The sequence below is a fragment of the Mus musculus genome, chromosome X (assembly GCF_000001635.26).
Source record: "Mus musculus strain C57BL/6J chromosome X, GRCm38.p6 C57BL/6J".
Taxonomy (NCBI): Eukaryota; Metazoa; Chordata; class Mammalia; order Rodentia; family Muridae; genus Mus; species Mus musculus.
Window position 1 is genome coordinate 138,913,754 of NC_000086.7, and position 14,252 is coordinate 138,928,005.

At 39.4% G+C, this 14,252-nt stretch overlaps 1 protein-coding gene across 2 annotated transcripts in view; it reads left to right on the top strand.

Annotated features, from left to right (window-relative positions):
- Positions 1-477: 477 nt before the first annotated feature.
- Positions 478-14,252, top strand: part of Nrk (Nik related kinase) — a 96,302-nt gene continuing 82,527 nt past the window's right edge. The window contains exons 1-2 of one of the 2 annotated variants that reach the window (XM_006528550.4): positions 478-1,055; positions 7,286-7,351. In XM_006528550.4, coding sequence (XP_006528613.1) covers positions 999-1,055; positions 7,286-7,351 — 123 coding nt within the window. In that variant the 5' untranslated portion in view covers positions 478-998. The remainder of the gene's footprint in view (positions 1,056-7,285; positions 7,352-14,252) is intronic. The other variant, NM_013724.2, reaches the window with a different exon arrangement.

The following is a 14,252-nucleotide window of genomic DNA, read 5'->3' on the forward strand; positions in this document are numbered from 1 at the left end:
AGATGTCTCCAGGGGATCCAAGGAACTTTGTCCCCTTTACCAGGTCCCCAGCTACCAACAGCTGGGAAGGTGGGACTTAAGGCGCCCTGGGGTCTCGGTTTTACCGTTTGTGTTAGGAGCATACCCAGGTCTGTTCCCTAACCCCGTGGGTAAAAAAATCATTTCACTCGCTTCTCTGATTTTCCTTCTTCTGCAATCAATGGGGCAATTACGTGACAGGGGCTGAGAAAGAGAACGCAGATCACTAGGAAAGTTACAGTGTTTCTTGAGGGGTGGGGGATGGGGGTGGGTGGGTGGGTGGGATGACGGTGCGGGTTGTTTGGACTGTGGCAGAGCCGTGGGGCCCAGGCTGGGAGCGGCGCAGAGCGGGACCGGTTTTCCGGGGCTGGCAGCTGCCTAGCAAAAAAGTTTCCTGTGGAACAGTGGCCGGCGGGGGCGGGGGCGCGGGCTGCGGGCTCAGCCCAGGACCCGGGGGCGGGGTGCGGGCGGCTAGAGGCTGGCCTGAAGACCGTTAGAGACTCCCTCTGCCCCGGGGCCCCCTGGCTCTCCTCCCTGCTGCGCGGCTGCCCACCTGGCGACGTGACGCTCCACCAATCCCCTTCGAGCTCCTCCGGGCCCCTTCGCCTTGCACCGCCCCCCTCCTCACCCTGAAAGGCGCACCCTGCCCCGGCCGCTCTGCGCTCTCGCCGCGGAGCACCCTTCTGGCTTCTTCGTCTCTCGGACGGACGGACGCTAGAGCTCTCTTCTCCTTCCCTTAGCCAAACTTACTTTCCCGCCTCCCGAAAAACTCCAGCTTCCCTCTTCCTCCTCCCGCTCGGCTCTCGGCTCTTTTCCTCTCCACTTCCCTCTCCTCTCCCGAACCACAAACCCACCTTCCCATTCCTCTCTCCCATCCCATCCTCCCTTCCCGGGACCCCCAAAACTCTTCCTCCTTCACCTCAGACGCAGTCCCAGCGCGCCTGCTGGACGCGGTCTCCCGCTTGGTTCTTCTCGAAGCCATGGCAGGACCTGGGAGTTGGAGGGACAAGGAGGTGACAGATCTTGGCCAGTTGCCGGTAAGTAAAGGACTCCGGGACATCGTCCCCCTTGTGAACTTCTTTCTGTGGCTTTGAAAGCCCGGGGAAGAGAGCCCACACCCTCGAGTAGCCTAGGCCAGGACTTCGACGGGCTGTGGCTTAGGATGGGCCAGGGAAGCTGCCGTGCAGAATCACCATCCCTGAGCTCCCGACTGAGGTGAAGGCCACAAAACGCAAAGGAATGGGGGATGGGGGGGGGTGAGATTGGGGAGAAAGAAGTGGGTCCTAAAAAAGGGTGGGGCCTTTTCTATATAGAGCCCGCTTTGTCTAACAGCTGTCTAGCGCATGGGTACCTGTAATAGAAGCATTCCGGGAAAGGACAAGTGGCGGACCACCCCACTTTCCTTCTTTTTGCCAGCAGAGATCTCTACCTATGGGCGGAGCCCCCACCCCACCCCCACCCCTACCGTAAAAAAAAAATAATGAGCACACACACACACACACAAAATAGAAGCATAGGCATCACGCGGCTCTTACTTTGTAATAGTTTCTAAAACTTTATTCTCACCAGGAGAAGGTTCTGGAGTAAGTACTGCTGGAGTGAAAAGAACTCGACGCCTCTCAGAAAGGAACGGAATTCTGTACATGCCTATTAATTTTTAAAAGTGTATCATCTCTCTTAGATAATGAAATATAACTTTGGTCATAGTTATCATTTGTGGGGTCTTCTTTTTCAGTGCCCGGTTGAAATTGATTGGTGGGCTTCTAAAGCCATCATAAACAGCAGACATACTATTGTAGCAACACCGTGTATTTCAACGGCATCTGGTTTCTCGCTGATACTGGATCCCACCCAAATTCATTTTTCAAGTTCCCTTTTTAGATTGGCATTTCACTTGCACCCTCTCTTGAATGCAAAGGGCCCCTGGATTCTCCAAAGGAGAAATGAGCAGGCACTGGGCTGGAATGATCGCCAAGCATGTGTGTAGTCAGGGCAGTGGCCTCCTCGCCTTGAGAAAAGCTAAATATTAACCTTGAGGTTATAGGACTATTCAAAGTCATCTTGCCTTAATTAATTTTGTGTATGTTTGGCATTTAAAGATATGTGTTGTTAATGATGGCAGATACTTGCCTCCCTAAATGCGGGACAGTCCCAAAGCCTCCCTTTATATTTTACATTAGAATGGTATGTGGTGTGGGGAGGTGATGGACATGGCTAATATTCTAGCAAACTGTTATCAGTCATTAAAAGAACACACTTCAATACAAAACTGTTGAATAGCAAGTATTAAAATTACAGTTATTGCAACTTCAGAAAATAAGGCCAAAGCATTTTTAAAAATTAAACTTTTTTTCTTCCCAGATACTCCTGAAATCACTTCTTTTCCAGGATGTATGGACGAGATTTCTGGACTATGGAGACTTCAATTGGATTCCCTTCCACCAGAGCAGGACTTTTCCCATTCAGATTAAGATTGATTTGAGACTGTAAGGCCAATGAGTGAGCTCGTCCCCTCCTCAGCCTGCTCTGGGGGAAGGGCGGGGCGTGGTGAAAGCACACGTGGACGCACTGAAATCAACTGCTGCTTTCTAAAAAAATGACGAAGTTGAGGGATTTAAAAGACCTTATAGAAATGATAGCATGGGGAATTTCAAACCCCTAAAGAACAACAAAGGGAAAAGGGAAAGGTGTGTTTAGCCCAAAGAATGGACTAAATTCCCTGGATTAGCTGACATGGCCCTGGCTTTGGGATATTCTGATCTGAGGCATGTCCATGAGATAAGCATGATCTTTATATTACAGCTCAGTAGAATATTAGTGTTCTCCAGATTGGTGGAGGGTGGCGGTGGTTCCCAAAGAGCAAGATGAGATTGACTTCTAAAGTTGAGACATATGGAAAAGACACAAGAACCATGGGTGCCAATGGTCTTTTCCCTCATTTTTAAATCATCATGAAAGGTCCAGTTTAAGAAAATTCTTTATTTCAGAATTTTATAATAGATCCGTTTTTATGTACTATCTGAGCAAATGATTGGTAATTCTCCCCTTTCCCAGATTCAAATTCCAAGAAAATAAATATAGCTGGAGAGCAGCATGCTTAGAGATTTAAAGACATGGTCTCTGCAGTCACTGGGGCATAGGAGGGTTTTTGTTTTGTTCTGTTGACATTTAACATATCCTGACGACTTCAAAAGAAAGGAATAGAGAAATTGATAGTTAATTTAGTTTGCCTTTTGATGGCAGGGAGAGATGTTCAAGTAAAGAAAATGGCCTAGGCAGTGTCCCTTGTAGTAATTATTCTCAATAGGACACATATGAAGGACAGAATATTATTGGCATATGTCCCTGGTAAGTGTAACCATTTGAAAACAGCTAGATAATGAGAAGAGATTCAAACCTTGAACCATCATATTGATGGTATCCTGGAGGCTTGGGTGTGGCCTGGCCTAGCAGTAGATTGAGTGCTACCATGCCGAGTCCCTGGGTTCAATTCCCATACTATACAGGCACTCGTCAACATAGACATACATTTTTGCAGATTATAGAAATACAATTAAATGTAGGTTTGAGATTTGAATATTTTGTACTCTTTGTGGTTGTGAAATTTAATGACCAGCAACCAGAAACCTTTGAGAGTGCAAGCTTGTACAAGAGTATAAATTGGAATTTAAAGAAAGGGGTAGAGATTTGAATAAGAGGTAGAAGGATCATGAGTTTGAAGCTAGTGTGAACTACAAATAGCCTGGGCATCAAAGAAGATCCTCTTTTATAGCACACAATAACAAAACAGTGATAAAAATGCCTGTGCAATTAGATAGCATTTTATTATTCTGATTTTTATTAATTTTACTAATATTTATTAATATAATATCAGATAAAATTAGATAACATTTTATTCCTAAAACATTACACAGACAAGAAAATCACAAAGTACATAATTGTAGATGGTATTGTAATGTAATTATAAACCCTTTTCTATAGGATCTTAGAGACATAAAATAAGAAGGCCGATACAATTCTCAGTTTACTCTTGGTTTTGAAGACAGAGACTCGTGTAGTCCTGGCCACCTTCTGAACTACTTATATAGCTGACCCTGGCCTTGGGCTCCTTATTCTTAGGCTCTTATTTTCTTAGCCCTGGTACTAAAGATATGGGCCACCATATAACCATACATGTTAATAACCGGCTGTAATTTTTCCCAATTTTTAAGTGGATATAAATTTTCTATAGGTGAAAAAAAATACAGAGGTTTGTAGTGTATGCTTCCTTTCTTAGAAAAGAGAATTGCAATGTTGTATGGGTTCATGCATCGTTTTAAAATAGTGTGTTTTGCCTTGCTTACCTATACAAGGGGTGTACTTATTATTTGTTTATTTATTTATTTATTTACTTATTCTCTATTAATGTATGATTTATTATATATGGCCTGCATAACTCAATCCTCTTTATCTCCAGATCTAGCTTGTCTGTCACTATGATTGTCCCCCAAGCCTTCTAATGGCCACATTCCTTGTGGCTTCAGCCTTGGTATGTGACACTGCCATGTGTACTCCTAATCTATATTAGGGTCAGGATTAGATAGTCTTTGAAAACAGTCGTGGCCGAGGCGATCTGAAATAGTACATGACCCAAACACTATATTTGAATTACATTAAGTTTATATTTAAATATACCTTCCAGTTTTCCCAGCCTTCACTAAGAAGGCAAACCCTGAGTTCAGCTTCCCACTTTACCAAGTCCCTTAGCGGCTGTGTGGAAGCCATTTTGCCTTCAAGTGCCCAAGCTTTGAAATATCCAGCACACCATCCATTGTAAGTAGAAGAGGGCCTCAGCTTGACATTGTAATTCAATTTATTTTTTTCTGAGCCACGTTCCCTGTCTCTAGGCCAGTGTTTTTTTTTCCCCCCCATAGGTTTGTGCAGAGACAACAGGGTACAAGAGTTGAGAATCTCCTGGGTATTTTAAAAGAATCGTCTAAGGAAATTCTGATTTTATAATTTCATATTAGCCATAAAGATTTATTTTTAACAGGATTCTCTCATGGAGGGAAAATCTCTGCATGGAGTATGAGCTAGTAACCTATAAGGACTTTTCCTTTCTAAGCTCCAGTTCTATTGCGAAGCTCATTCTTGTTACTGACTGAGTTTCACTCTAGAACTTATCCCATTAGAGCCGACAGTTTAGAGACTACCCATTAGTTCTTTTTTATATATATAAAATTACAATTTGTAAGATTAAAAATGGGGAAGGAGAATCCTGTGCCGTCTCCCTCTGCGCACTTGGAGTGTTTAGTCCCTCCTGTGTTGTGTAACCCGGGGAACGCCTTCCTCCTGTTTAAGTAAATTTAAGCCCACCTGGAACTTCTGGCTACCTTTGACCAGGTGCTGCCTTTCTTCCTCCTTTCCGCAGGCGCATCTTCCTTGACCAGCAGACATTGCCTCCTAGTGGTTCTTGTGCTTCCTTCTTCCACACCCTTAAGGAAATCAGCCAGTGGGGGGCTCACTCTTGCCTTCTCCCTAGTCAGAAGGAAAAAAAAAAAAAAAAAAAAACTCTCAAATTCCAGTTTGCAAGGGCAACTCAATTAGGATTTCCATTTGAATATATAGAAGTATTTGAGAAATGTTTTTAAAAATTGCTTAACGAGTCCTGACTCAGAAATGACTTTATTTAGCTCCCCCCACCGCCCTCCATTTTGAGAGAAGATCTAGCGATTGGGTTTCTTATATACAGTACAGAATAAATGTGTGCTGAATAAAAATAAGAAATGAGATATAAAAGCTGTGTTTTAATTTAATAGATCAACACAGTTTTTTCCTTCTTTTATCTTAATTTAGTTAAAAAAATATATTACAAAGTGATAAAGATTAACAACAACATCAATACTAAGTTCAATATACTTTTAAGACGTGAAATGTAAAAATGTTTTATTTTATTTAAAGTGAGCATTAAGGTCATTAAGATGGTTTTTGAATAGAAAAATAACAAGATTTCTAACAACATTGATGAAACTAAAATAAGGCGCTGTGATTTCCACAGTCCATTTTCTCACTTAAAATCTGACTATAAGATATGCTCATTATTGATGCACAGACACGGGATGAAGCAAATTTCTGATCTTTTTTTTTTAAGTTTCAGAGAATCAGGCTGAGTAGACAATATGAGAGTTCACTAACATATGGTATCTTTATCAATTTAAACACAGACTTATAAAAATAATAGCTTACCAATAACAGTTAGCTAACTTGTTTAATTGTTTTAAGAATTAAGCAGACTCTGCAAGATGCTCGGCAGGTAAATGTGCTTGCTGACAAACCTCGGGACTGGAGTTCAATCCCTAGAACTCACAAGGTGAAAGGAGAAAATGGACTCCTGCACGTTGTCCTCTCACATGGCATACCTGAATGTGTCCATACATGTACAGAATGAATGAATGAATGAATGAATGAATGAATGAATGAATGAATGCATTTTTATTGGTTGTTTCTCTTGAATTGCTACTAAGGTAAATGTACTTCTCAATGATACATTTAAAAGTACTGTACTAAAATAATCGTGCAGAAAAGCTGGTTCTTAGTAACTCCTTTGTTGCTTACCTTTTCCCCATAAATCTTTCCGAGTGACAGCAAAAGTCATATACTAGACAGTAAACGTAGTCTGCGTCTCAAATTCTAAAAGCTGTCATTTAAATAACATTTTTATTTTGAATAGAAAAATACGCCCTGATCTACTTGCTTCTAATCACCACTTCATTGTGTGATTATTTTAAGAAAGGATTCTAGATTCCTGCCTTGACAATCGTTTTGTCAATCCTGTGGAGACATCTGGACTTTAGGATGAGAGAATCTAAATATTAGAGCTCAGAAATCACTGAGCATAATGCCTTCATTTCACACATGTGATAATAGAATCCTAGAGTATAAATGAGTTACCTAGAGTTGTATAGTTAGTTAATAGTTCTGGTATGAAGAGCCAAGAGAATATTGATTTACCTGTGCCATGAAAAGACACTCAAATGATACAAATGTGAATGTAAGAAGGAATACCCACACTATATTCAGGTTTTACAGTATAATTACATAATTTCTTAGTATTCTTTTGTGTGTGTGAAGGACTCTACTTAATCTAAGGACATTGTTACCTATTCTTTTGGGAAACAATCGATTCGTCACATTTTTGGGCTGCCTTTTGTTTTGTAAATTCTAAAGAAACAATGCAGATTGGAATTTTTTTTCAAGAAAACTGATAATTTTGTTCTAATTTTTGTAGGATCCAACTGGAATATTCTCACTAGATAAAGCCATTGGTCTTGGTACTTATGGAAGAATCTTTTTGGTAAGTGGAGCTAGGTTACTTATTCATGCTTGATTTTATAATAATAACAGTAATTGTGAGTCAAATCCCAACAATGCAAATAAAACACTGTTAAGTGTAGTGCATTAATCTGAGAGGTTAATAATGTTAAAATATATCATGGACATTTTTAATTTTTTGTTTATTAATGCAAAAGAAAAGCATTATAAAATCTGTTGAACCAGTGAACATAAGATGTAAAATACATAGCAAAAATTAAATTGTTCAGTTGAAAGGAGAAAAAGTAGGATGAACCAAAATAATAATATCATTTATTTTGTAATACATATCAATGTTTTAGTTGTCCATATTGAACTTTAAGTTGGATGTTTTACTACTGATAATCAAAGTTCATAATTTTCCATTTTAGCGCACATGATTCTATAAATGTATAAAGTTTGTTGAAGAATTTCTCACGAAATAATATATTTATTTAATAATTATATATTACACATTAAAGGCGTCCCAAGAACTGTGATAATCTCTTGGGATGAATTAAAGATTAAACAAAATATAGTTCCCAATTTTCTGGGGGTTATAATATTGAAACATTACATTAAATGTCTATATGTATAGGGACTTGTTTGAGACATATCCACATATGTAACTAATCACACAACCATATAATTTTGTCACGTATTAACTCTGAGAAAATTTATAGCAATGGAGATGAATAAAACGTGGAAGTTTATTTAGATGAGAGGATCATTCTTGGCCTAGTTCCTGGAAAGTTAAAAACTGATATCAGGGGTATAAATATGAAGTGTTATGGAGGATATTGATACATTTTAGGGGTATGACAGTACTAACCTCTGGCATGTATTTGGTCAAGCCTGCTTCTTGTAAAATATGATAAACTTATGCTTCCTCTATCTTGTAATATTATACAATATAAGGTCTATACACGGAAGTACTTCTTATTCCAAGACCTTTTCCTTAAAACTAATATCACTGTCCCTAGGCTAATTGTTACTGCCCACAGGTTACAGGCATGTTTATACTGAAAGTATAGCAATGCCCTGATATAGGCCTAAAGGAAAAAAATCTTTGTTATTCAGACAAGGGTACCCTCTATCAGGACTTGTCTGGAGCAACATCTTCCCAGTAGAGCTTCTTCTCTAATGTATCTGCCAGCATTGGTGTAAAATATGCTTTTAAATTTTCATACCAAAGCACAGTCCACATAGCAGCAATAGCAATGTAGCCATGTCCTAAGTGTAGAAAGAAGCTACTGGGAGAGGAGAGAGAGAGAGAGAGAGAGAGAGAGAGAGAGAGAGAGAGAGAGAGAGAAACAGAGACAGAGGGAGAGACAGAGAGAGACAGACAGACAGAGACAGAGAGAGACAGACAGAGAGAGAGACAGAGAGAGACAGGGAGAGACAGAGAGAGAGACAGAGAGAGAGAGACAGAGAGAGAGAGAGACAGAGAGAGAGAGAGACAGAGAGAGAGACAGAGAGAGAGAGACAGAGAGAGAGAGACAGAGAGAGAGAGACAGAGAGAGAGAGACAGAGAGAGATAGGGAGAGACAGAGAGAGAGACAGGCAGAGAGAGACAGACAGAGAGAGAGAGACAGAGAGAGAGAGACAAAGAGAGAGACAGGGAGAGACAGAGAGAGTGATACACACAGAGAGAGAGAGATTAGAGAGAGAGAGACCATAAAAAGGATAAACATTTCCTCTTCTTCAAATACACATTCCTTCTTACACATTAAGCAGAGTTGATTGTCTACAAACTAATAATGGCACAGAGCCAATTACATTGCTTACGCTGAGTTTTATTTCCTATTTGTTAAAATTCTCAGTTTTGCCTTTCGATCTAATGATAAAGCACCTTATATATGGATAGGAAAATACCTTTGTATAAGAGACACATTTAGAAGATGGGTATAGTCTATAAATATCTCAATTCCTGTGTTGGTGAGTATAAATATATGTGTATGTATAATTCTTCTGACTAAGAAGTATAAAGGCTTCTCCATCACCAAAGTTTGGAACTAAGGTAAGAATCAAATAAACATTTATCACAAGGGTGATCTCCTCATCACCAGAAGAACAAAAAAGGAAAAAGGTATGTTATGCGTGGAAATTTACTTTTTGAAAAACCTCTGGTTCTAGTATTTAACCAATAACTTTCACTCACAATGAAGACTTAAATATAGATTTTATGTTAGTGTAAGTCAGTGAATGCCTTTACACTTAGATGGGTGATATACTGGATTATGTTCAATTTTGCTTTTACATATCCTGCAGTTGTATTTTAAGCTTATTTATATTGAATTTGCTCAGTGTTTCTATACTCACCTCTGGAGGGTTGCCTTGTCAGCTCCCTCAGACCAAATAAAATAAATGCTTTTTATATCAACTTTTGCATTAGCCATTTCTAGAATTTTCTTTAGGAAGATCTAATTTTATATCTGATAGGAAGAGCCTAAGACTGAAGACCTTGATGTTCCTTGTAATTTGAGGCTTCTACTAAGGAAATCCATGACTTCTCCATTACTTCTCAAAGATATTTACGGCAATATAAACATGTCACTCTGTTCCCCCTTTGTTTCCATAGTTTCTGAGGTTGAGTGTGTGTGTGTGTGTGTGTGTGTGTGGGTGTGTGTGTGTGTGTGTGTGTGTGTGTGTGTGTGTGTGTGTGTGTGTGTTTGTGTTTCAGAGATAGCCCCCCTCTCTTTCTTGCCCCACCCCAGTAGTATTACTTCTTACCACGTTCTTGTTAACCCCATGCTGAGGCTAGGGGGAGTTCTCGCGACTTTTCTCTGTCAGCCTCACGCTTAGCCAAACCCTCTCTCTGTCTCTGACATATTCCACATCGTTTGGCTTCCAAACTAGTTTTGACGTCTCTCCAGAGAGGACTGTAATTCTTACCTTTTACTTATCTGGACTCAGGAATGAATGGGATTATTTGCCTTTCATTTGAATAGGGGATTTATTCCTTAGGTAGAAAGGAATTGGTGTACTTTCTAGTGCTTCTCAGTATGTTGGTGTCTCTTCATAAACTCTGTGCCATGAATACATGGAGAGATGCCTGTATGCTTGCTTCCCAAGACTTTTGCACTTTCATCTAAATTCACACTTGACTTGTCATAAATCACCTAGAATACATGATTTCTTCATGTGTGCTCATATGTATGCCTATTTCCACTGTGGCCATATGTGAGCCCATGTCCAGGACTGATTTAGTCTTGCAGGTGGTACCTTTCTTCATCCTTAAGGCTCATGGGTTGCTTTCACACTTCTCTCTAGATTCAAAAGTGTGATTTTGTATATCATTTAGCGTTTTCTTACTATGAGTCTAGGAGTGGTTCTCGGTTTTGATTTCGTATCCTCATCCAAAGTGAGAAGTCAAGTAAATTTCTCTTAAATGAATGTTCATGAAGCAACCATTCATTGTATGGTAGGATACATCAACTTCCAAGAATTTTATATGAATCTATTCAGATCTAGAGATAGAAAACGCTTTTCACTGTCAGAGTTTTCTAAGGAAAAACTCGTTGCAGGATATTGATGATTAAAGCTCTATGTACAACATAAATATTTCTCTCTGTTATTCATGACACATTTTATTATACCTCAGATTAACTTCCTTTTGCAAAAAAGTATATTAATACTACCCCCATAGAAAACAATACAGAGCAAGTTGTAATTGATTTTTAAACTGAGTATACTTTTTATGCTAATAATTCTACCTTTAGAAGTTTATGATAAGTACTCCAGATTGGAAGCATAAAGACACTCCTTGTGGTGTAGAATTAGCATATTTTTGGTGAGGACATAGCTCCTTTGAACCACACAGACCTAATTTGGTACTTAGAGCTATGACCTTAAATCAGTTATATTACCTCTGACTATATTTTTGTTGTTGTTTATAAGATAGATTCTGTAAGTTTTGAAGAAGCTTTATTGAAACAATATTTATAGAATGTTTGACATATAGTAGGTTTCCTTTAAGACATCTATTACTGCCATTATTTTTAGTATTATTTTCACACAAAAAATGAACTAACACTGGAATGGATTTTTTTAAAAAAAGGAGTTACCTTATACTTACTATGCCACTATTTTGTAAAGCAGTATTTAGTAAAAGGTCAGAGGTATACTCAATGTGCTAAATAACACAGTATTGCTCTTACATCATCATTATAGTTATGCCTAAATATGCAGATGGGAAATATTGAAATAAATTCTTAGATTAGTAAGATATTGGGTAATTTTCTAGTCCATAGTTTTTGCTAGATTGTCATTCCAGTCTGTGATGTTACAAAAACATATCTGTGTCTTACATAGACATGTACATCTATTTTCTGTTATATATTAGACATTGCAGAACTAACCTATAAAACAAGATGGAGATAGGATACCATTCGAAGTTAATGTGAGAGTGACTCACAGAGCCCTTCACTTTTTCAGTGCTGCCAACCACATCCCCTGCTGTTGTTTGTTTTGGTTCAAGTCTCTCTGATGTCTTCCAGCTTGGTTCCAAGCTCTCCTTCTCTAGCAGGTTTCCAGCTGTCTGCTGAGGTCTGTGCACATGGAACCAAAGCCCGAGTCTCACGCTACCTCCTAAGTCTTTTCCCTTCCTTCTTCTAATTAGACACCTAGCTTCCCACCCTATCCCCCTTCCTGCCACTACAAACTTGACTTGAAATTGTGGGCTTCCTTTTCCTTCCTCGTTCTTGGAGAAGTACTGCTCTTCCATTTCCCCCCAAGTAGGGTTAGAAATAGTAGATATCGCTTTACCTTTAATTCCTAGGCTCATAGCTAGGTGACTAGTCATTTCAATTGGAAAAATATTTAATATTGGACCAAGAAATGACATAGGTGCAAAAAAGAAAATGGCTTATAGGCTAGTAAGATGGCTTAGTGGCTATAGGATCTTGTAGCACAAGCCTGATCTGAGTTCAACCAGCAGAGCCCTTATGAAGGTAGGAAGAATCCAATCTACGAAGTTGTTCTCCTACTGTCATATGTACACCATGGTACATGAATGATTTCCACACCCCCCGCTGAGAAAGGGAGGCATAATAACAGAAAATCAGTGTTTCAGAAGAGAGATAGCAACTCATTCTACAACAATGCAAGCTAAAACTCAAATTTCTCAAGGAGAGATGTACACAGAAGTACTACAGTAATTTCATGAAACATGAAGTAACAGACAAACACTCTTTAGAGAGGAAGGGTAGAAACTTGTAACCTGACCCTCTTAACTTACACTAAGCATGCCCTTTAAGTCTTCTGAGTATATTTGTTCAACAATAACCTCGATACACTGGACAAGAGAATTGCCAAAGTTTCCTGTGGCTTTGAGATATAGCACTGTACTACTGAATACCTGACACCACATATGATGTAAGCAAGTCCTACTCTCAGAGTACTAATGACAATAATCCTGTACTTCCTGACCTTCTTGCATGCTAGGTGATGGCCAGCTAGTGGCAATTACTTGGAGCATTTCTCTGTTTTAGTTCACATACACACAAATATTTTTTAGCATAATTTTCTGTTCCCGCCTCGATTTACCCCCCACCCCCGAAGTAGGCTTGAGAATTAGCTGAGTTATTATTATAATATCCCTTCCAAAGGTAAAAGCTGGCACCACAGATGCTAAGAATGCAAAAGTACATTAGTATGTGGCACAACTGGGCCAAATACAGTATTAGTAAAGTGATGCAGGCGACAGGACTTTCTGAATGGACAGAATGGGTACAATATTCATGAACACTCACCTGACCTGCTAGCATGATGAAGTCAGTAAAAGGAAGTGGATGAGACAAGGCAGCCATTTCAAGCCAAGGCAAACTCATCTGAGTTACCCTACAAATGTATGGCCATATGGAGATAGTTCTGAAACTGAAACTTGCCTTGGTTGTTGATCCTTGGGAGAGCTGAATAGAGAAACCTGCCCTTTGGTAATCAGAAGGTTAATTTCAGGTAAATAAGAATGTGCCATTGTAGTTCTGAGCAAATCCCTGACCTGTTTTCACTCTGGAAGTGCTACAGTGATTGTGGAAAACTTGTTTTAAAAAGCTGCCTAATGTATGGCTCTTAAATTTTATTTTTTTTACACAATGCTGTGCACACTGCTCCTAGTTGCCAAGCTTACCAGACAGGTGAGATTTAGGTTTGTTCGTTGCATTTTCTGCATTTGAATTTGGAGCAAGGAATGGGAAAAGACAGGAAGGAAAGAAATGTCTTCAAAGTTGATGACATACAATTTATGATATTTAAAATTAATTTCCAAAAATATGGTGCTGACATTTGAGTTGCCTAGCCACTAGGTCTATTGGATGGGAGAGTGAATATTTTTTCCTTTTAGGCTGAAATTATACTGTTTATTTGCCTACCAAATGTCTAGCACTGTGAATGCTTTCTTTTTAGGTAGGAAAGTTTCCTCACATCCTTGCCATTTTGCAAATATAGCTCAATTAAGTCAGCCAACAAATATGACTTGAGTGCCCACAGAGAACACAACACTGGGTATTTTATCATACATTGCAAGCCTCTCAAGCAGGAGTTGAAGACGAAGATTAATTGAAGCCATAGGCATATCAAGCTATTGTGCCTTCCTAATACAACATCCCAATTCCAGAGCTGGCCATGACTCCACCTCCTTCCTGTGCCACAGTTCCTTTTGGATAATATGCCTCTGGTGTAAGGATTAGTCTTTCTCAAGTAACACGAGACTGCCCCAGCATAAGAAATGTTAAAAGTGTTTATTATATAAAGGCATTATTTTGAATGTTTAAAACACTCATGATAGAAATTCCCAAAAAGTTATTGAATACATACTATGTACCATATTCTGTGTTGAGTGGAATGTGGTAAGATAACCAAAACCTATTGGGAGGCTGGTTTTTCAAGACAGGGTTTCTCTGTGT